This window comes from Ruditapes philippinarum, unplaced genomic scaffold (assembly GCF_026571515.1).
Source record: "Ruditapes philippinarum isolate M1 unplaced genomic scaffold, ASM2657151v2 ctg2776_1_1_1_1, whole genome shotgun sequence".
Classification (NCBI taxonomy): Eukaryota; Metazoa; Mollusca; class Bivalvia; order Venerida; family Veneridae; genus Ruditapes; species Ruditapes philippinarum.
This window is the reverse complement of record NW_026858627.1, coordinates 173,161-197,586: the sequence shown is the minus strand read 5'-3', so window position 1 is coordinate 197,586 and position 24,426 is coordinate 173,161. Positions and strand designations below refer to the sequence as shown.

Genomic DNA, 24,426 nt, shown 5'->3' with positions numbered 1-24,426 from the left:
CTATTTGAATAAACTTGGTAGACATTCACTAAAAGATGTTTCATGCCAAATATCAAAGCTCTAGCTCTAACGGTTCTTTAAAAGAAGATTTTTTAAGTTTTTACTATATGCATATAGGGAAAATCAATGACCCCCCGGGGCTGGGCAAATTTGACCCCAGGGCTTTTATTTGAACAAACTTGGTAGACACTCACAGGAAGATATTTCATGTCAAATATCTTAGCTCTAGCTCTTTGGGTTCTTTAAAAGATTTTTTAAGGTTTTTACTATATGCATATAGGGAAAATCTATGACCTCCTGGGGCAGGGCCAATTTTGACCTCAGGGCTTTTATTTGAACAAACTTGGTAGACACTCATTAGAAGATGTTTCATGCTAAATATCTTAGCTCTAGCTCTTTCGGTTCTTTAAAAGAAGATTTTTTAAGTTTTTACTATATGCATATCAGGAAAATCAATGACCCCCTGGGGCGGGACCAATTTTGACCCCAGGGCTTTTATTTGAACAAACTTGGTAGACATTCACTAGAAGATGATTCATGCCAAATATCTAAGCTCTAGCTTTTACAGTTCTTTAAAAGAAGATTTTTAAGTTTTTATTATATGCATATAGGGAAAATCAATGACCCCCCGGGCCGGGGCCAATTTTGACCCCAGGGCTTTTATTTGAACAAACTTGGTAGACACTCACTAGAAGATGTTTCATGCCAAATATCTTAGCTCTAGCTCTTTGGGTTCTTTAATAGAAGATTTTTTAAGTTTTTACTATATGCATATAGGGAAAATCAATGACCCCATGGGGCGGGGCCAATTTTGACCCTAGGGCTTTTATTTGAACAAACTTGGTAGACACTCATTAAAAGATGTTTCATGCCAAATATCTAAGCTATAGCTCTTTCGGTTCTTTAAAAGAAGATATTTAAAGATTTTTCTTTCGGTTGCCATGGCAACCAGAGTTCTGCATGAAATGGAATTCTTTGAACAATCTTGATAGAGCTTCATACAAAGAGTATTCCTGCCAAGTTTCATTAACATTGGCCTTGCGGTATCATAGAAGATGTCCTTAGAATATTTAAAATGTGGACGTACGACTGACGACGGACGCCATTTGGTTGGCCATCCTAAAAGCTCACCTGCACTATGTGCAAGGTGAGCTAAAAAGTGGGAAATAATGCTCAACTGTTTATCAATAATGTCGATCATGAACTTTCTTCTGGTCCATTCACTTTTATCATAAGCATAATAACTATAGTCTTTAAGAGATGTATTGATGAAAACAAAAAACAAAACAGAAAGTATGGTCTACAGTGAAAAAAAACAAGATGAGGATGCTCCTAAAACCGTCACTCGAGTTAAATTGCTGAAGAGTCATAATTCTTTAACTCAGAATAAATTGTTGAGTCACTTTGAGGCTAAATAAATTTTTAATAGGGCTACCATTCAATCATTTTACCAGAGTTCAACTAGGCAATGCTACATGCTAAATACGTAAGTCCTTAGCCTGTCATTTTCATAGAAGATAAAAATTTGTTTCCTCAATCAAAACTAGGTAACACCTGCGGAGTAGCCAATTATGACAATGACAAGTATGATTCTAAAAACTTTCAGAGGCTCCTGTAAATTTTGCCAAATATCTAAGGTTTCTGAGAAGTTTGTTTCCTATATTATTTCCAAACTAGAATAAGTGAGGTTAAACTTTTGTAAGGAACCGCAAAGTGATGCTTCATGCCAAAATACTAGGCTATAAGTACTGTAGTTTTTGAGAAAATGATTTTTGAAATATGTTTAATATACAATTAAATGTAACAATACAGTAACTGTAAGTAACCTTTGGATTGGACAATTTTTTAACCCCAGATTCATTTTATATTTAACCTCTGTACTAGCCAAATATCTAAGCCTAAGGACATGAAGTTTCAAAGAATATGATGGCTGAGTACAATTTCTATATTTTTAGGGATTTTTTCCCTTTTTAAAATAAAGGTTTTTTTATTGTTTCCCAGGGGAAACCATGGTAAAATTTTATAAAATTAGGGAAAAGGGGAAAACAAAAATGTTGTAATTTTTAAAATCCCCCAAAATCTCATTTTTTCACTTTGTGCCCTACTGGGGCATCTAGGGAACCCTTTTAATAACTTTTTTCAAAACCCCAAAAAAGGATCTTTCCCTCTAAAATTTTTGGGTTTTAAATTGTAAAAATGATTTTAAGATTTTGGGTTTAAAAAAAATTTGTGGAAAAGGGATGGAAAAAAAGGGACTGACATTAATCCAAAAAGAAACAACTCGTCCCTAAAAACATTAAATTCTTTGCAGTGAAAGATACCTGTAAAATATTACAATTGAACAGTTAACTTGCATACATTTTTTAAATCAGTAATTTAATGATTTAAATTGGGTTTTCAGGTGACAGTGGCAGAAATAACAGGTTTTAGGACAACATTAGAAAACCCAACACCCGGGAATTTTTTCTTGGCCATAATCATACCTAGGAAAACAAAAGCCTTTGTAATATTTCCCTCTTTATCGCAAATGAATTTGATCCAACAGTGGGTTTGTGGCCCTGAAAATAATGCACTAAAATATAATCAAGGGCCCAAAAAAGGTTTTTTTGGAGAGTTAAATGAATAAAGGGGAAACAACTTCAATTATAAAATAAAAAAGACTAAATATTTAACTGTTATCTTTTTTTATTAAAAAGCCAGCTTTACTTGACCTGTAAAAGGAACACATATTCCCATATATAGTGTGCGCATTCTTTTTATTTAAATAAGTCATATTCAGTTAAAATTCTAAAGATTTCAGTAAAATATCTGCAATAAGAAATTTTTACACAAAGATGAGCATAGTATATCTTTAATTATTATAAGTATGAAGTAATATTTTAGTTTTTACTTACTTATCCATAAAAGCAGAAATTATTTTCTTTGCCTGATGTGGGAAGTAGGTTTGTTTTACAATATGTTCAAGCACTATCAATGGTCCTGTTATATCACTAGGTGGCCGGTATTTCTTGTCCTCACCTGTAATTACATTTAACCCTACTTATTTTAAAAAGTATTTTAACAAGACAATATGTAAAGAACAGAAAATTTCAAAAGTTTAACGTAAGAAAAACCAGTTGCGCTTCCTCTTTTTACTTCCAGCATCTGTCTACTCTGGTAAAATATCACTGCCAACTAAAACGTAAGATAACTATTTAACACACCATTTGCCAAAATATGTCAACCTTATCAATGATATTCCATTTCTAATGATAAAAAACTTTCAAATATCCTACCTTTAATAAACCAATATAGACAAGGTATGCATTTGCAAACAGAGACCCAACATTGCTATCTTCTTTAAAAGCCTCTTCTAAGATGTTATCTGAAAAATAAGCACATCTATTATAGTTCCCTAATTGAACAAAAACAAAGATGCAAACATATGAAAGATATCACTTTATAACTATGAGTTTTTACGGAGTATATTGTTAAAATAGCATCGGTTTTTTTTTGAGATTTTAACATGAATCAGTATTTTCTCTTGTTCAATTTGTGTTTGGATTTATTTTGCTCTAAATTCATAATTGTCAACTATCAATTAAGTGATTGTAGTCAATATTGATTATAATCAAAATGCAAACATTAAACACCAAATACAATCTGCACAAGACATGCAGGAGTTTCCTAGATAATGCTTGGAGATCTAGTCCCATACAGGATACCAGGGTAAACAGATCTAGTCCTATACAGGATATCAGGGTGGAGAGATCTAGTCCCATACAGGATACCAGGGTAGAGAGATCTAGTCCCATATAGAATATCAGGGTGGAGAGATCTAGTCCTATACAGGATATCAGGGTAGAGAGATCTAGTCCCATACAGGATATCAGGGTGGAGAGATCTAGTCCCATACAGGATATCAGGGTGGAGAGATCTAGTCCCATACAGGATATCAGGGTAGAGAGATCTTGTCCCATACAGGATATCAGGGTAGAGAGATCTAGTCCCAATACAGGATATCAGGGTAGAGAGATATAGTCCCATACAGGATATCAGGGTGGAGAGATCTAGTCCCATACAGGATATCAAGGGTAGAGAGATATAGTCCCCATACAGGATATCAGGGTAGAGAGATATAGTCCCATACAGGATATCAGGGTAGAGAGATCTAGTCCCATACAGGATATCAGGGTAGAGAGATCTAGTCCCATACAGAATATCAGGGTAGAGAGATCTAGTCCCATACAGGATATCAGGGTAGAGAGATATAGTCCCATACAGGATATCGAGGGTACAGAGATCTAGTCCCATACAGGATATCAGGGTAGAGAGATCTAGTCCCATATAGGATATCAGGGTGGAGAGATCTAGGTCCCATATAGGATATCAGGGTGGAGAGATCTAGTCCCATACAGGATATCAGGGTAGAGAGATAGAGTCCCATATAGGATATCAGGGTAGAGAGATAGTCCCATACAGGATATCAGGGTAGAGAGATATAGTCCCATACAGGATATCAGGGTGAAGAGATCTAGTCCCATACAGGATATCAGGGTGGAGAGATGTAGTCCCTATACAGGATATCAGGGTGGAGAGATCTAGTCCTATACAGGATATCAGGGTAGAGAGATCTAGTCCCATACAGGATATCAGGGTGGACAGATCTAGTCCCATACAGGGTATCAGGGTAGAGAGATCTAGTCCCATATAGGATATCAGGGTGGAGAGATCTAGTCCCATACAGGATATAAGGGTGGACAGATCTAGTCCCATACAGGATGTCAGGGTGGAGAGATCTAGTCCCATACAGGATATCAGGGTTGAGAGATCTAGTCCCATACAGGATATCAGGGTACAGAGATATAGTCCTATACAGGATATCAGGGTAGAGAGATCTCGTCCCATACAGGATATCAGGGTAGAGATATCTAGTCCCATACAGGATATCAGGGTAGAGAGATCTAGTCCCACACAGGATATCAGGGTAGAGAGGTCTAGTCCCATATAGGATATCAGGGTGGAGAGATCTAGTCCTAAACAGGATATCAGGGTAGAGAGATCTAGTCCCATACAGGATATCAGGGTAGAAGAGATCTAGTCCCGTACAGGATATCAGGGTAGAGAGATCTAGCCCCGATACAGGATATCAGGGTGGAGAGATCTAGTCCCATACAGGATATCAGGGTAGAGAGATCTAGTCCCATACAGGATATCAGGGTGGAGAGATATAGTCCCATACAGGATATCAGGGTGGAGAGATCTAGTCCCATACAGGATATCAGGGTGGAGAGATATAGTCCCATACAGGATATCAGGGTAGAGAGATATAGTCCCATACAGGATATCAGGGTAGAGAGATCTAGTCCCGTACAGGATATCAGGGTAGAGAGATCTAGTCCTATACAGGATATCAGGGTGGAGAGATATAGTCACATTCAGGATATCTGGGTAGAGAGTTCTAGTCCCATACAGGATATCAGGGTTGAGAGATCTAGTCCTATACAGGATATCAGGGTAGAGAGATATAGTCCCATACAGGATATCAGGGTAGAGAGATCTAGTCCCATACAGGATATCAGGGTAGAGAGATATAGTCCCATACAAGATATCAGGGTGGAGAGATCTAGACCCATACAGGATATCAGGGTAGAGAGATGGACAAATATACCGTCATGAAGTGACATAATTAATAAATAACATTTATTCTTATAAGCTTACTTTCCCTTGCTAAAATAGAAGTTTTGTATGTAATGCAAGAAGTTACATTATCCAAGCTATGGAATCTATTCCAGTAAATATAATAATTATTACGTTTTTTAGCAAGTGCATGCCAACATCTCAGACAGACCAAATTTTCATCTTTTTTTTACTCTTACTAACAGCCCCATTGTCACATAAAGGATTTGCTGCACCAAAGATTTTGAATTGCACGTCTAAAGGCAGGTTTTAATTTCTGAATGTCTTGCATAATACACATAAAGATAAAGTAAAACTTACCATATATTTACCACTTAAAATTCCAGTACAGTATATTTTAACACATTCATAATATGTTTTTAAACAAAGGCTAAAAGAGTAAAATTATATCAAACATACCTGCACACTGACAGACTGTTTCACAAGACTTTTTGTCTTCTTCTCTTACAACTGTAGATATCTACAAAATCAATCATATCTATTTGCTATTTTTGTATTATATTGATAAACACCAAACTTAGTAGCATTTTATTCATGCCATGCAAAAGATTTAACTAGTCCAGATTCTGTATTTTTAAACCATTACTATAGTCGCAAGGACAGAATCCTCAACTAATCTCAGTACTTGATAGTAAAACAAGAGCCTGAATAATGTTGCAAAAGTGTCACAATTCTGTCGAAATCCATGTTAAAAGTTGTGGACCTTGGGCAATTACCGCTTTTATGCTCTCAGATAGGTGTTTTCAGTTTCCTTCTGTAGTTTTGGAAAGACCGACTTGCCTGTAAAAACTAAACCAAAGTGAGACCTGTACGCCAACACCATCGCTAACAGCTGGATGAGTACAATAGTCTTAGTTTCCCCACTATCTTGGGAAAAAGTAAGGCTATTTTTGCCATTCCCGTATTTTCTATTTAGAATCAAATTTTTACAACCCTACCTATATAAAACACTGAAAAAATTTTTAGTGGAGATAAATTAGGTATATCATTGACAACAAAAATGATCTAATTGTCAAGTCTTTGGACTTGAAAATTTTCTTTGGGTTTTGGGTTTTTCATTGCAAACCCAAAACAAATAATGTCAAAATGGTGACTTTTCCAAACTGGAGTAAGACCCCAGGGGGAAACCCCCCTTGTTTTATTTTAATGTAAAGCAGGCACCCAAAAGAACCAAAAGATGAAAGGGGTTTGGAAAATGAAATCGTACTTTTTATGCTTTAAAGTTCTCTGTATCAAGTTAATTCTACTGGCTCTTAAAGATGTTTATAATCAGCATAAAAAATCTTATATGAAATGCCAATTAATTGCTGCTGCAAACTTTTGATATGAGATCAGTTATTAAAATTATATTTGCATTTTGCCGCTTCCCCTCCGGTAAATTCTTAAGGCAAAATGTTGCTAGACAAACTGCAAAATACAAGACCCTGTATAAAATATTTGCATGTATATTCATAGAAATATTTTTACATTCATCCCTTTTTTAAAAAGACTTGTGTTAAATTTTTCATGAATATATATTTCTGTTTCTTTCTATACTTACTCTAATCAAGGTGCCAACTGTTTTATCTATATCTTTAATGTCATTCTGTAATTGAAAGAAGTGCAAATATGGATTGATGCAAAACAATTGTACCGAAAAGATATCAAGTAGAGCTACAGCTATTTTCAGCTAATAAATGTACATTATAAGTGCAGGTCTATCATGTACTGTTGCCTAGATATAGATATGATAGTTTCATATTACCATTTTACATTTCAAAGCAATATCTCAAAGGGTTGAGTGAAAAAAAGGATAAGTACAAAAAGAACTTAACCAAAGTGCCACACTGAAGCAAATGCCCTTTGGTAGGATAGTCTAATGTGGAGCAAAATTGAAATAAACTAGTCATGATATTAAAATATAACATAGCAGTTATATGTTGGTAGCTTTACAGTACTGTCAATATGATAAACGTTGTAGAGAAACTTTTAGATCAAATTATGGCAGAAAAAACTCTAAAGATCCTCTGAACATTATTTCACACACATAAGCAGTTCATTATATATACATAAGATATTTAAATGACATTTCAAAACAAAAGACAAGAGGCCCTGAGGTCGCTCACCTGTATATAGGCCCCCGGAGCTGGGCCAGTTTAAACCCCAGGGCTTTTATTTGAACAAACTTGGAAGACACCCATTAGAAGATGTTTCATGATGTTAAGTTTTTACTACACACATATAATGAAAAATAATGACCGCCCCCCCCCCCCCCTTTGGCAGGCCAATTTTAACCCAAAGGCTTTTATTTGAACAAACTTGGAAAACACCAACAAAAAGATGTGTCCTGCTTAAAATCTAACCTCTAGCTCATTGGGTTTTTTAAAAGAAGATTTTTTAAGTTTTTACTATACACATATAGTTAAAAACAATGACACCCCTGGGGTGGGTCCAGTTTTAACCCCAGGGCTCTTATTTGAACAAACTTTGTAGACACTTACTAGAAGATGTTTCATGCTTAATATCTAAACTAGCTATTTGGGTTTTTTCAAAGAAGATTTTTAAGTTTTTGCCATACACATATAAGGAAAATCAATGACCCCCAGGGGCGGGGCCAATTTTGACCCCAGGGCTATTATTTGAACAAACTTTGTAGACACTTACTAGAAGATGTTTCATGCTTACTATCTTAACTCTAGCTATTTGGGTTTTTTCAAAGAAGATTTTTTATGTTTTTGCTATATACATATAAGGAAAATCAATGACCCCCGGGGCGGGCCAATTTTGACCCCAGGGCTTTTATTTGAACAAACTTTGTAAACACCCATTAGAACATGTTTCATGCTAAATATCTTAGCTCTAGCTCTTTGGGTTCTTTAAAAGTAGATATTTTAAGTTTTTACTATATGCATATAGGGAAAATCAATGACCCCCTGGGGCAGGCCAATTTTGACCCAAGGGCTTTTATTTGAACAAACTTGGTAGACACTCACTAGAAGATGTTTCATGCCAAATATCTAAGCTCTAGCTCTTTGGGTTTTTTAAAAGAAGAAATTTAAAGTTTTTTCTTTCAGTTGCCATGGCAACCAGAGTTCTGCATGGAATTAAATTCTTTGAACAATTTTTAAAGGTGACCACCAAAGGAACATTCCTATGAAGTTTGGATGAAATTGGCTTAGTGGTTTATGAGGAGATGTCATTTAAAGTAAAAGTTTACGGACGGACGGACGACAGACGGATGCCGGACGAAAAGCGATCACAAAAGCTCACCCGGTCACTTTGTGACAGGTGAGCTAAAAAAACTAAACCACCCTAAAGTTGGCTCCATATTATTATTTCAGTTAATATTTACACATATTTATATTTCACTTTCTGGTCAAGCACATCAAATCAAAACTTGTCACAACTAATAAAGTCAACAACATACTTCTTACTACATTCAGATCAACGAGAGTCCCATGTTCAGCTCTTTTATAAAACATTTCCTATTCTATATAAACATGAAGTAGAAACATACCCCTAATTCTTGCCTCAATGATGAAGGAAGATCACCACCTATGCTGTGTAATTTTGTTGGTGATGGAAATGACAGGAATTCTTTCACATTTACACTCTGAAAATGGAAACCATTAAAATACTGATGTCTATAAATCCAAGAAAATAATCTCATGAAATTACATTAGTCAAAATGCAGATACATACTAACCATACAATGCTAAACTTAGCATTGTTAATGCCACACTGTTGATTTACTTGTGTTACATGACCTAGGGTGTCCCTCTAATGGCCTCTATAAAATATTTCCTGGCACAAACCGTAACTAAGTATAATCACCAATCTTCAAAAAGACTACCCTTTAGTACAACTGCCTCACATGAAATCTCAATAGAGGCCGAACAAACATCCATGGCAATGAAGGGACACAGTATGAAAGTCAGGGAACTTGATCTTATATATGTATACTTGTACCTTTTCCTGTCAGAATGTATATTCTGGAATTTATCAAATGCCTTTAAATAAATGCCCTTTTTCCAATCAATATAACAAGAAGCTATTTTCTAAACATTACTACACAATCATAAGGTGTCAATATTTTATTTCAAAAAATTAACTTCATACAAAAATAAACAGTGTACAAAAATAAGTGCACTTTAAAACAACACTTTTTATAAAACAGATTGTAAGAAATTCTGAAAAATTATTAAAATGCAATGATTAAGGTAAACAACTAAAAGTGAGCAATTTATCTAAAAAAATAAATTATTAATTAATATGATCATGAGATTGTTTATGATGCATGATATTTACCCTGATATTTTTGTCCATAATGCAATAATCATATTGTAGATTTTATCAAATGTATAGAAAATGTAAGAAAGCTCAGACTTGTCAAGAAAGTACATGGATTCCTGCTGAATTATTGTGATATTATATAAAGCTGTCAGAAGGTCAGCATGCTCGACTATTCTTAGTGCTTGATAGTAAATAATATAGAATTTTCTAAGTTCGAAAAGAACCACAATTCTGTCAAAATCAATGTTAGATAAATGGGCTTTGGATAGAGATTTCCTATTATGCTCTGAAGTAAGTGTGTGAACTTTTAACCAAATTCCTTTGGTACTTTTTGAGATACCAACTGGCAAGCAAAAACAATACCACGTATGACGCTGACACCTGGGTGAGTACAACAGCTCTCCCTATTTTTTTTCAATAGTCAAGTAATAAAAAATGGGCAAGAATGATTTATTTATGTACATGTAAATGGTGTTTGAAAAAGTTAAACAAGAGGGCCATGATGGCCCTGAGGTCGCTCACCTGTATAAAGGCCTACACACATATAATGAAAAACAATGATCTCCTCCCCTCCCCCTTCCCGCAGGGCCAATTTTAACCCAAGGGCTTTTATTTGAACAAACTTGGTAGACACCCATAAGAAGATGTTTCATGCTAAACATCTAAGCTCTAGCTCATTGGGTTTTTTAAAAGAAGATTTTTTAAGTTTTTACTACACACATATAATATAAAACAATCACACTCCTGGGGCGGGGCAAGTTTTGACCCCAGGGCTTTTATTTGAACAAACTTGGTAGACACTTACTAGAAGATGTTTCATGCTAAACATCTAAGCTCTAGCTCATTGGGTTTTTTAAAAGATTATTTTTTTAAGTTTTCCTATACACATACATGTATAGTGAAAAACAATGACATTCTAGGGCGCGGAAAGTTTTGACCCCAGGGCTTTTATTTGAACAAACTTTGTAGACACTCACTAGAAGATGTTTCATGCTTAATATCTAAACTCTAGCTATTTAGGTTTTTTCAAAGAAGATTTTTAAGTTTTTGCTATACACATATAAGGAAAATTAATGACCCCCAGGGTGGGGCCAATTTTGACCCCAGGGCTTTTATTTGAACAAACTTTGTAGACACTCACTAGAAGATGTTTCATGCTTAATATCTAAACTCCAGCTATTTAGGTTTTTTCAAAGAAGATTTTTAAGTTTTTGCTATACATATATCAGGAAAATTAATGACCCCCAGGGTGGGGCCAATTTTGACCCCAGGGCTTTTATTTGAACAAACTTTGTAGACACTCACTAGAAGATGTTTCATGCTTAATATCTAAACTCTAGCTATTTGGATTTTTTTCAAAGAAGATTTTTTAAGCTTTTGCTATACACATATAAGGAAAATCAATGACCCCCGGGGCGAACCAATTTGACCCCAGGGCTTTTATTTGAACAAACTTGGTAGACACCCATAAGAACATGTTTCATGTTGAACAATTTTTAAAGGTGACCACCAAAGGAACATTCCTGTGAAGTTTGGATGAAATTGGCTCAGTGGTTTATGAGGAGATGTCATTTAAAGCAAAAGTTTACGGACGGACGACGGGCGGACGGCCGAAATGGAATAAGGGGCCATTTCTTTTGTTATTTTCGATTGTTTAATAGAGGGCCAATGGCCCCTTACTCTATCATGGGTGCAAGTTAAAAATTTTGAAAAACCTGAACTATTTGTTTGGGGGCCAGGGGGCCGCAAGGGCCCCCGGTGGGTCCAGGGCAACGCCCGACCAGGGGTCCAGGGGGCCGGAGGCCCCCGGAAGCTCCTGCATTATACCACATTTGAAGGCCTAAAATGCAATTCCCTTGAATGATTACATGCCAGATAACATACATACTGTAGTATAGTATTTTCACTTAAATATTGCTCACATAATTATTTTCTTCTGTTCTCTCTCATTTTCTTAATTATATAAACAAAAACATTTCAACACAAAAAGAAATGTGCATTCATATATTGTTTCCACTATTTAATATTGTGGTTCCAACAGTAAAGAGTGATAAAACAAACCAATATATAAATAAATTGAAAAGTGAGTTGATTTGTACCGAGTTTACGTTTTAATTAGGGCTGAGCTGACCCTGATTCCATACAAACAATAAATTGTTTTCAAAAAAGATAATTAAAACAAGCCTGGTTATGTTTCACAGTAAGTTTGTTTTTCATATGGTTTGGATCGTCTGCGTGCATTTAATTCTTTTTTCCCTGCTGGATCCATACTTGATGGATTTTCTACATACAGTGCAGAAAGCTACGCCGGGAACGTCTGGCTATTCCAGCCAGTTTCCGTAGTTATCCCCGTTTCGATCACATACAGACAACCATTCCCATCTCCATTTATTTTTTGAGGTCTTCTCGAAATCTTTTGTATTAAATCATTCGTGTAGAACTTCATTTTGACTAACAAATTGTACTTTCTGTTTACATATTACTCTGTAGCTGAATCGGTAACGAAGCCGCTTTTTCATTGGATGATTATAATTAGCGCGCCAATCTAAATCGTTGTAATAAATTCACGGATGAAATTGCATGCCGGGATTAATAATACATGTTTTCGTAAACATCTCGTATATCTTCGGAAACTATCGGCAGTTTCCGCGAAAGTTTACTATTGACGCTTCGAGAACAACCGTGAGCATCCGTATGTTATATAGCGTTCTCGATTATGAACTTCTAATCGGTGGTACTTCTCAGTTTGAAAGAGTAGACCCGCACCATACCCCTCCAAATATCTCAACGGATTTACGTGATTTGCAAAAATGATCCCTCCGGCACGTGAAAAACCGGAACTTCCGGCACATGCCGGAAAACTTGCACCCATGCTCTATTGTTACAGAATTAACTCTATTGTTCTCTTTTGTTCTGTTTACAGTTAGATGGCCCCCAATCCTTATTCCGTAGTGCGGACGGACGACGGACGGACGGACGCCGGACGAAAAGCGATCACAAAAGCTCACCCTATCACTTTGTGACAGATGAGCTAAAAATCCATCCTTTTGTTTCCTTAGTCAAGCTATAAATGATCTCCTCCAAGAAGGTACTTAACCCATAACCTGCTGAATTTCTAACATGGACCTGACTTAACTGTTTACTATAAATTTTGAGATCAAGATGAAAATTTGGGAGTTGGTCAGTCAACAGTAGAGCCTGGTCAGACTGTCAGAGATGTACCTGCTGGCCTGGTTCTAAGAAGATGGTAAAAGCTAATCACTTTTGGTTCCCGTAGGTCATGATTAAACTTAGTCTGTTTGTAAAGATCGCTAAAACTGAAAGCATTCCTAAAGCACAAAAGTGTTTTCCCCACATTGAAAGATGAAGATTTTTAACTTACTGCCTACATTTTGAGATTTTATACATGTTTTCAACTGTGTATCTAATTTTGCCATGTTTTAATAATACCGGACTTATTTTCCTCAATATCTAATTCTAAACATTAACCAATACATGTAAATGAAGGTTAAATTACCAGAGTTTTCATCATTGCTCATTCGTTTGTTACTGTCAATCATGTCAACAATTTAACAAATGCAATGTGGTAGCTTACAAAAATGAATTTAACAGATAGTTATAAATGAACACAAAGACAGATATATTAAAACATTACAAATTCATTCATTGTTCATCATCTTGTAATGCATCATTATTTCATGCCATCAACATATACACAAAATGACATATTTCACAACCTTCAAGATACTGTAATATTTACTTTTTATGTTCCTCAGTTATAGTATGAAATCATAATCCTTATGAAAATTGAATATTTTTTTAGTGAAGGCTCCCTTCACATCACCCAAAGGGTGTTGGACTGTTACTTTTTTTTCATATTTCAATCCATATAAAAAAGGAGTTTTGCATCAATATTCAAGAACTTCTTATCAAGAAAATTTCAGGTTCACTGAGCTTAAAAATAAAAGTTATTACAGCAATAAAATGCAAAATTTGAAATGAAATCTAAAAACAGTATTGCTACTGCAATTAACAATTAAAAGATGTCTCAAAAAAATCTTAAGCTTTTGTATGAAAATAAAATGTAATACCTCAAACATGTGTATGAAAAACCTGCATTACGATTTATATCTTAATAATTCACTTTCACTGTCAACTCTTCTCCTTTTTCACAGAGACAAAAGACAAATACCTACTCAACTTCTTCTCTAATCAAATATGTCACTGGTGGATAAAATCTTACCATTGTTAGACTGGCTATACCAGTTTACATAAACAATATTATCTCAACATTCAATTTATGAAATAATGGAAACAAAGTTCTGTCAATGAAAGCACAGCTTGAAAAGTTGGTGAGCATGCCTTTATCACATGTTAAGGGTGACTTAAAAAACTTTTTAAGTGTGTTAATAAAACAATAACACAGTGCTGCTATGAGTATTTTAAGATGAGATCAAGGGGTCAAGTTAACTTCATTCTGTCCATTTCTGCAGCAAGGTCAGCATCAGTGACCTGCAAATAGAACCAATCAATGTCTGATTTACTTTTATACTTTATAGTCAAAACTAACCAATTATTTTTAAATCAAAATGAGTTTCCTCATATCAAAGACAATTCCTTACATGTAGTTCTCATCTAATGATCTCATCTAATGATACTAGATTTGCTATTTGCCCCCCCCTCCCCCCCCCCAAAAAAAATAAGTACAGCCATACTTGACCAACAGCCAGTGTTCTCCATTTATCTAACTGAGCAAAATGGACAGAATGTTTTAACAAATCAGTCTAAAGGATAATTAAATCAAAATCACAAAAAAAAATGCATGGTCCTTTTATATAATAAGACATATTAAGTACAAACCTGTTTGGGACTTAGTGCTGTTCCTCGCACTTGAAGTTGAGGGTCATCAACATGATCGCCCTCGGTATCCTCCTGTGCTTTTTCCTCATAGCTTTCATCATAATCGTCCTCAATATCTTCCTCATCACTGCCCTCATCACCACTGTAATAGATATAGTGAAACTTAAAAAAGTGCCGGAGACCACATTAACATACCATATTCCGTTATATACCATACAAGGTGCTTGAATGATTAAATGCTAAAATCTCGCCTTTTCGACCGCCAAAATGTATTTAAAGATGTCTAATTCATCTCTTCACAAGGATTTATTTATGATCATGAATGAAAAATATAAGTATCTGCGAAAATGCTTTACTTTTTATGTTGAGATCATGAATTCTGCAAGCATCAAAGGCACTGCTCCAACACTGAAGTCAGTTAAAGTCCATATACATATTACAATATAGGTATAAAAAGTAGATAACCAACCTTAAGGAGCCTAATATATCTTGTTTACCAATTGCTTCTAATGTAGCTTGTACAAGTTCAACACCTTCCTCTCCAAGTTGATTTGCTGTAAAATATTTTTTGTTCAAATTACCATTTTTGAAAATTTGTTAAGAGTTACAGTGGTCTTTTTCATTAAATTTTTATGTTTTACCCACTAATTTTAATGATTGCTTATCAAGTTTACTCGGGATCTTACACCACAGAACTATGTTTTTAAGTGAAAAGGTTATTTTAAAATTGACTTGCATACTACTTGACTTCTGATTTTGGACAAATTCTATCAATCTGGACCATTTCAAATAATCTTAAACTAAATCAAGAGTAAATTCCTAAGAATATCATTTAACTTAACAAATTAACTAACCATATTATATATGAATATGAACATAATTTTTATACAGTCAACTAAACTAGTCATTTATAGATTTTTCTCTTTTTGGTTGGGTTTTAGGACACACCAACACAGTAGAGGTCATAGAGACCAGTCTTTCTGTTCAGCTTGTTGAAGTAATAATAAACAAAATAAGATGTGTCTTTAAGCTCTCAGCATGGCAAATAAATGAATGTCAGTGTATATATACTAAATTTTAATGCCTAAAGAGCTCCACTATGTATTTATAAAATAAACTTACAGTCTAGGTCTAGCAATGTTAGATTGTCTTTGTTCTCTACTGATTCTGCTACAACACTGGCTCCTTGTTTATTGATTTCATTTCCACTAAGAATCAATTCCTATTAATATACACAAGTCAAGCAATGTGAATAATTCATAATTACTAACATTTACAGAAAATAATTGGCCCATTATGCCTCAAAAAAATATTATAAGCCGCGTCACAACAAAACCAACATAATGGGTTTGCGACCAGCATGGATCCAGACCAGCCTGTGCATCCTTGCAGTCTGATCAGGATCCATGCTGTTCGCTTACAAACCCTATTACAAGTAGAGAAAGCGCAGGCTGGTCTGGATCCATGCTGGTCGCAAACCCACTATGTTGGTTTTGTCATGACACGGCTCAATTATTTCATTCTGTAAAAAAACAAGTATGAGTTTTATAAAATTTAGGTTTAAGAGCATGTTAGATGTATATCACCAGAAGAATGTAGTGCTGAATGTGAAATTATTGGTCACAAAAGTAGCAAAATGTAAACAAAGTAGTAGTTTGACTTCCATACAAAATACTAAATCCCCATAACTGTACTAATTGCCAAAAAGCAACAGAAGAAAAAGATGGCTCAGGCAAGTGACCAATGAGTATCTTTTTTTAAAAACTAGAACTCCGCGAGTCGGATGTGTCACCTTGTGAACAATATAGTTTAGGAAAAAATGGCCAGGACAAAAATGAAGAAAATAAAGAAGTGCAGAGTACCGGTTCTTATACACTACACTTTTTCTTAATGAGATCTATCATCCTATGAAGTTTAAAGACCATAGCTTTTATACTTTAGGAGAAATGGCCTGGACAAAAATAAAGTATGAAAATTAACAAAGGGCAATAACTCAAAAAAAAAGAAATGCAGAGTACCCGTTCTTGTGCACTGCACTTCTTCTTAATGAGATCTATCATCCTATGAAGTTTCAAGTCCATAGCTTTTATACATTAGGAGAAATGGCCCAGACAAAAATAAAGTATGAAAATTAAAAAAGGGCAATTACTCAAAAATTAATAAGTGCAGAGTACCGGTTCTTGTGCACTGCACTTTGGGTCATTATAAGAAGCATGATACCAAGTTTAAAGTCAATCCGACTTATAATGACTGACTTATGCTCCGGACAAGGACAACTATTTTAGGTAGGGTTTTATCCGTTTAGCAATGACTGTGCATGCGCCACTCGCTTTAAGGCAATTTGTTGCGATGTATTTATTTTTAAAATCCAAACAATAAATTTTGCATCAGATATATAACTTTATACACATAAAGACAATAAAATTATTAAAACTAAATTTTGTTATATTACCTTTAATTTTTTATGTCCATCACGTATTGATCTAGCTATAACTTTTGCACCTTCTGATCTGATTAAACAATCACCAAAATTGATCACCTCTAAATTCTGTAACTTTGGTAGCACCTAAATGCACAAAATTCATTAGCTTTAACATCCAAGGGGAGTAACAATTACATGCATATTTTGAAATATACATCAAAAGTTACTTCCCTTTAAACATACATTTACAATAATTCAGCATTCTGTAATTCTGTATCAAAAGTAACTATTTTTTGCATGATATTCTAATTATAGCTACATTGACAAGTATATTTTCAGATAAAGAAATAAATAATGTTGTAGAAGATCTCTGACTTCAGTGGAACAACATTTTGATTGGCTACCTTTTTTAACGGATTACAAAAAATTGTAACCAAATTCTCTCAACCAAAGTTTATAATAGAGCATGTTCAATCATGACATAGCTTGTATTATAGCACATTTAGTTTGATATTAGAAATTCTGACTCTAAATCATAAATAAGAACTAATATATTATCAGCTTATTAAATATAATTCAAGTTCAAAGACCAAAAAATAAAAAATCCAGTGTACACAACTGATTAAATGGATACATACAAACAAAACTACAGTCAAACCTGTGAACAGAACATGACTTATTCCTCTTGTAAGACAAATACTTTATTTGAATGGTTATTTTGTTAATTTTAATCAAAGAAGGAGAGTCAGAGTGCCCTTCATTAACAAGGTGATCTTTGAAGTAAGGTTGTCTTTAACACAGGTTGGACATGTGCCATTAGCCAAGCAAGATTCAAGTCTATTATGGTGAGGTAGGTTTATCAGTTAATCATTTATGTCTGACAGTAATAATCAACACATCACAGAAATGGTCACTGACTGACTTAGAGCTGTCATTGATTCAGTGCAAAGCATATCAATGATATATCGATATCAGATGACTAAAATCAACAATACACCGATATATTGATAATAACCTATAATTACTTGTCTATCATTCACTTTCATACCTGTTTAAATTATTTCAGTTAAAAACATGTTCTGTACAGTGTTTTGTCCACTGCATTTTTTTTTCCAGACAATATTTTTTGTCACCATTGCTATCAAATATTTCCACTATATAACAAAAGTATAACATTAGACATAAATGACTGTTCTGTATATGCTTTGGGTGATTTTATTTATAGTTTCTAGACATTTAATTAATTAGTCAAAAGTATCGATCTTTTGAAATGTGTATCAATTATTGATCGTCAAAGAAATATCAATGATACATCGATATTGTCTCTATCGATGACAGCTCTAGACTGACTATATTCAGAGATCACCTAAAATAAATCATACATACTTTTGCCATAGATTTTGCCCCTTTCACTGTGAATGTGTTATCATTAAGGTTGAGTATTCTAAGATTTGGATTATGTTCAAACGCTTGAGACAGAGCCGATATTCCCTGGTGATTAATACCATTCTGTGGCATCTGTACTTCTCTCAATGAACCCATCAGCTGTCATAAACAAAAATCTGCTGTCAGCAAACAAAAATCAGCTGTCATAAACAAAAATCAGCTGTCATAAACAAAAATCAGCTGTCATAAACAAAAATCAGCTGTCAGAAACAAAAATCAGCTGTCATAAACAAAAATCAGAAATCAGCAGTCAGAAACAAAAATCAGCTGTCAGAAACAAAAATCAGCTGTCAGAAACAAAAATCAGCTGTCAGAAACAAAAATCAGCTGTCATAAACAAAAATCAGAAATCAGCAGTCAGAAACAAAAATCAGCTGTCAGAAACAAATATAATGTATATTACAATATGGGATCAATCTGTTACAACAAAATTTGTATTGATTAAATGATCTTTGTAACATTTATCTTGATAAGACTGGATGCTATTATACTATCATTGCCAACTATTCAATCAATAACACATAAATAACATTTTATAATAAATAATTGGACATTAAAGTAAGCAATGATACAGTAAAACAATAGTTAAAAGATAATACTTAATAGACATCATTTTAAAATTAAATACTGTACATTTACGTTCATCATATTCTTAACAACTATTCCTACATAGCAATATAATAATCTGTCTTTGTAACGAGCCAAAACATAATGACTCAATAAAATACATTCAATCATGTCACGTCCTCTGACACAATGAGTTCCAATATCTGAGCAATTACCTTGAAGACTTCAGACAGAGCTGTTGATCCCTCATTTTCCAGCCTTCCTCTCCCTGAGATAAATACTTCCAGTGCTAAGGGAGTCCCTGCAGCTTTACTAGAGTTGTAGCAGTCCATCAAACAATCAGCTAACATCTGAAACAATTCCATAATACATGCATATATAGTTATTAGTTGAGACCATTATTATATTTCCCATTTAGATAATTGTAACATAGCATTGTATAACCTTTTCCAAAATCTACTGTATATATTACAGTTGACATATACCACAGAATCTATATCAGACAATGACATTTCTTACATGTTCTAAGCTATATATACATAAAAACAACATTCATATGTTCAAAATGAGAAAGGGATAAATGCTGTGAAATACTGAGTTTTTATAGATAAACCGAGTCTTTTTTTTCCTTACATTTACCTCACTTGATAGAAAAATTTCAAGTGTTTCACTGGATAAGAAAATATAAAGAGATATTTAACATTCACCTCACTTGACAGACAAATTTTAAGAGTTATAATTTTAACTATTTAACATTTATCTCACATGATTTGGGAATATAGAGCTTTTTTACATTAATAAAACGATAAAAGCAATAGAGAAACAGCCATTAGAATTGACATTGTGAGAATATTAATATAGTATACATGTATGTCACAAGTTCCACAATCAGGCATTTGTAAACTGTTGTATTAAAACAAGGAACAATGTAGAAAATAAAACCTAAATGTCACCTATTTGCATGATGCAATAAGCAATTCATTAACAATCAATTAAATGCTGTTAGATATTATTTTCCTTATTACTACCACTTTAACATATATAAAATCTGAGTAAAGTGAAGTTTTCTTTGATTTCCAATGATCTTTTGTAAATGAGACACTGGTGTGAAAATCTGTTAGATCAAATAGAGACATGTTATTTCTCTTACAAAAGAGGTGCTTTGTTTATATCTATCTATATAATATATGAAACTGACATAGCACCTATGGCCACCATTATGTCAATTGCAATTCAATACCATCACTATAATGTATCATTTTATATCAATAATGTGCTGAATCATTCATTATTCATGGTGAATATATAAGCGAGGACAATCAACAGACTTAGTATCTCTCACTTTCAATTAATGAATCATTACATGAAAAGATTAATATTGATATATTAATATTTCCTGTAACAGATATAAGATAGTTCTTCTACAGGGCATTTTGATTTTTAAAAAGAAAATGTATGTAAGGCTAAAACTATTATGAACATGATTTTTCTAGGTAAAAGAAAGGAATGAAGAACTTCAACACAAATATCAAACATGAGGTCAATCATGAAGAAATCTGTAGGTTTCAGTGAGTCCATCAGATTCTTCACTAATGAAAAATCAACCCACTCAGAAAATAAGATATTGATTACTTTAAGAAAACATGTTCTAGAAATAGACTGAAAGTTGGTATTTTCCCAATTATTTGGGTTTTTAAATGTATTTTGTTTTACAGGGAGTCCAAAAGTCTAAAAACTTAAATTTCTTTGCTAGACCAACTGAAGCAATTAATTCGGGAAAATATGCAAAAGGTGATATTGATTATATATATATATAGTGTACTAAGAATTAAATTGAAAATCAACTTTATGAGCAATTCTAAGAGTTAAAAGTGTTAATATATTTATAAATGGTTTGCAAGGAGAAACAGCAGTTAAATCATTATCCAGTCATTTTCTCTTTATTGCAAAATTTTACATTGTTTTGTTGAGTTTTAAGTTACACCAACACAGTATAGATCAAATAAATAATTTCCAGCTTTCTAAACGGAGGTGGACAGCAGGTGCCCTTCTATGCATTATTTAGGCAAAAGTGGGCATCTGTGTAGAACCTCCAACCTTAAGATATTAATTTGCATATTTCCTGACCTCACTGTGACACATAAAAGAATCAAAGTCCCTAACAAGATTTGTAGCTTTGTAGCTTTTAGCCTTCAATGAAGTAACATAGGATAGGTCAGTTTCTGCATAATATGTAAGGTTTTAAAAATAAATTGAAAATAATAAATTTAAGATAGAGAGAAAAGAATGCCCAAAGAAAGCCAAATCGGTTTGCCCGAGTCTGTTCATGAACAGTAGTGGTAATTACAAGCTATCGTCCACGTCCCCTAGGACAGTCTTAAGCAGAATTCAACTTCTACAGGGCATTTTGATTTTTAAAAAGAAAATGTATGTAAGGCTAAAACTATTATGAACATGATTTTTCTTATGGAAATGCTAACATAACACCAACATAATATCATTTATTATGAACTGGTAAAATTTAGAAAAATCCACAGATGTATTCATATGGCAGTTAAACTATCATACCAAACAAAGCAAAGGTAATAAAATTTTATAATAAAATTTGAATTTCAATGATACTTGATAAAAGGTACATAATGACAAAATATATTTACCTTTCCTCCAGTGGTACCAAGTCCATTGTTATTGAGCCTAAGTTCCTTTAGTGTATAACATGTTTTACTTTTGAGGAGATCTACGATACCGGTGACCCCATTTGGTCCAAATGCATTATCACTAAGGTCAAGTTCCACCAACTGTGCATTAGCTTCTATCATAGCAGCTCCTAAATATTTCTGTAAATAATGATTTGTTGTTTATAATGATATATTTCATATTTCATTTCATACACTAATTAAAGTATTTGGTATTGGCACAACTATATCAGTAAAGTATTTTTTATAAAGAAAAATAATGTGAACACATATTATGTTGTTTCCATACATTACTGATCATTAGAATAACTTAAAATCTCAAATGTTATCAATTTGTACATTTATCACATTCCAATAGCTTGTTCATTTTTTTAACAAGGATTATAAAATTAATAAAACAAAATGAGAAAAATTCTTTAAGTATATATAATTCTTACAGTTTTTCAACACATTGGATATTTTACATTTATCTTTGTCATATTGCCTATAATTTATTGTACAACGAGAAATACAAGTCTACTCTACATCCCTTCAAAAAGATTTTTTATGTTTTTTCTTTGACTCTAAATTCAGTCATTGCTAAGCATGTATGATCATTACGATTACTGTATATGAATGTACATCTCCACATTTGGAAACATTAAGTACATACCAAAGCTTGTGGTATTTCAGTCTTTAATCTACCAGTGAACATATCACTCCACAGTGCTCTCTGAAATAAATCATATCTTTATTTCATTATACACATTCAATAATATACTTACACTCAAATGTGAAAAGTTCTAATTAAATCTTGAATGACCCAAACAACATAAAAGCCAAAAAAAAAAGAAATGCTACTAACTTGCTTAACATTTTAGTTTCCTTAAATTAAAGATCTTTTATCTATCAAAATGTCCTGAAATATTTGTTCTGAAAATAAAATTACATTGTTTTTATCCTCACTTAAATTCCTTATTCAGGGGAATAAAATTACTAAACAACTGTTTTAATTATTATTCTTGATGTTACTATTCATCTATTAATATTGAGCTTGTAAAAATCTATGTGAGCATATTATAGAAAAGCAGTGGCAAAGTTCCATTCAATACAATTATAAACTCTATTTTTTAGGGGAAAGGGAATAGATTAATGTGGCCTAAAAATCAAGGTTGTACTTTTCCCATACCTCAAATTCTGGATGTTTTTTCAGAGCTTGAGCTATACTCTCTGCTGCTTCCACTCCTAGAGTGTTCCCCTCCATACTGAGAGCCGTCATTGTGGAATATTGTTCTATTGCTTCTACAACTTCCTTAGCTAAACGTAAGAATATCATAAAAATCAAATTAATATTTTAATACTTAGCTTGCCATAGTTTTGCAGCCTCATTTAAAGCATATCCTAACTATCCACTACCCTTCGCTATGTAACAAAGAGTAACTAACAGAACGAATAATGGTGATCTCGTTTTAATGAGATTACATAGTATCTGGGCCATTTCTAGCTAATAGCCTATTTTGAGAAAAGGCTAAGTATCATAGTCTCAGTTCTAATTCTACAGTAGTCATTTCAATTGCTTCAGTAAAAAAATACAGTCTAAGTCTTTATATTGTCTCTAGATAGTATTTGCTAATCTAGTAAAACTGTGTAAGACCATGATTGGCCATATTCATTTTTTTAAAGTCAAAGCACTGTGATGGTATTGAATTTTTAACAATGACGTCATAACATTCACTGCAATTTTAAATAATTTTAAATAAATGGTATGTTCAGAGAGCTGTCATAGAATAAATTTCTGATTGAGATAAGTAACTGAATTATGTTTTTGTTTTTAACTTTATTAACCAATTCAAACTAGCAACTGTATTGTCGAAAATTGGTCCACGAGTTAAAAACTAGGTGCAATGGTTTGATAGTAGGAAAAAACAATAAATTAAATGGGTAAAACCGTTCACTCCTATTAAGGCTAGGCGGCCAAGTGCTGAATTTTTCCACCTTTTTGGAACTATTAGGTAGTTAATGTTCATGATAAGTTTTTTATATGTTAATACTTGGCTTATCACCAGATTTTACATAGTTTTACATGTCAGATTTTTGGCAGCTGCATGATTATTGTCTCTCTTCATTGGTCATGCCATAGCCCGGAACAACCAATATTAAATCAGGCCATCCTTAAAAAAATGTTTGTGTGCAGTAACCCAAACCAGAATTTTCAAGGTGGGTAGGTAGTTCGATTTTTTTTTTATTGAACTGTACTCCCAAATAAACATGGAATTTCAAAATGCTTGAAAATATTATATGCTTTGATAATCTGGTAACAATTAATAAATTGATAACTGAATTCTAATTTAATAAGACCTACATTTTATTTCTTCTAGAACAAAAACAAAGCACAAGGCATAATTTTCTGATTAAAAAAAAAAATTTTATCCAGACCATGAAAAAAATTTTGAGTAGGGGCAAATTTTGTGAGTCGGTCGTGTTACTGCAAACAAACATTTTTTT

The 24,426-nt window shown here is 33.4% G+C and overlaps 1 protein-coding gene across 1 annotated transcript; it reads right to left on the bottom strand.

The window, feature by feature from the left end:
- Positions 1-2,296: 2,296 nt before the first annotated feature.
- LOC132753771 (ran GTPase-activating protein 1-like) lies at positions 2,297-23,267 on the bottom strand. Its single transcript, XM_060744295.1, has 15 exons — positions 23,111-23,267; positions 22,595-22,654; positions 21,904-22,083; positions 19,462-19,596; positions 18,620-18,778; positions 17,264-17,377; positions 15,934-16,033; positions 15,281-15,365; positions 14,812-14,953; positions 9,176-9,271; positions 7,220-7,264; positions 6,079-6,139; positions 3,276-3,364; positions 2,895-3,019; positions 2,297-2,321 (listed from the first exon to the last, which is right to left on the bottom strand). Exons 1-15 carry the CDS (start codon positions 23,255-23,257, stop codon positions 2,297-2,299), a joined length of 1,563 nt encoding a protein of 520 aa, XP_060600278.1. The 5' UTR covers positions 23,258-23,267.
- Between the last annotated feature and the right edge of the window lie 1,159 nt (positions 23,268-24,426).

What these genes read in the sequence shown, in the direction of transcription:
- LOC132753771 (XM_060744295.1), bottom strand. Translation starts at nt 23,257, where the DNA reads ATGATATTCTTACGTTTAGCTAAGGAAGTTGTAGAAGCAATAGAACAA. An exon ending in ATGGACATAAAAAATTAAAG is followed by an intron (nt 16,034 to 17,263) that starts GTAATATAACAA and finishes GTATATTAATAG; the next exon opens with GAATTGATTCTTAGTGGAAA. An exon ending in GATATATTAGGCTCCTTAAG is followed by an intron (nt 14,954 to 15,280) that starts GTTGGTTATCTA and finishes TATCTATTACAG; the next exon opens with TGGTGATGAGGGCAGTGATG.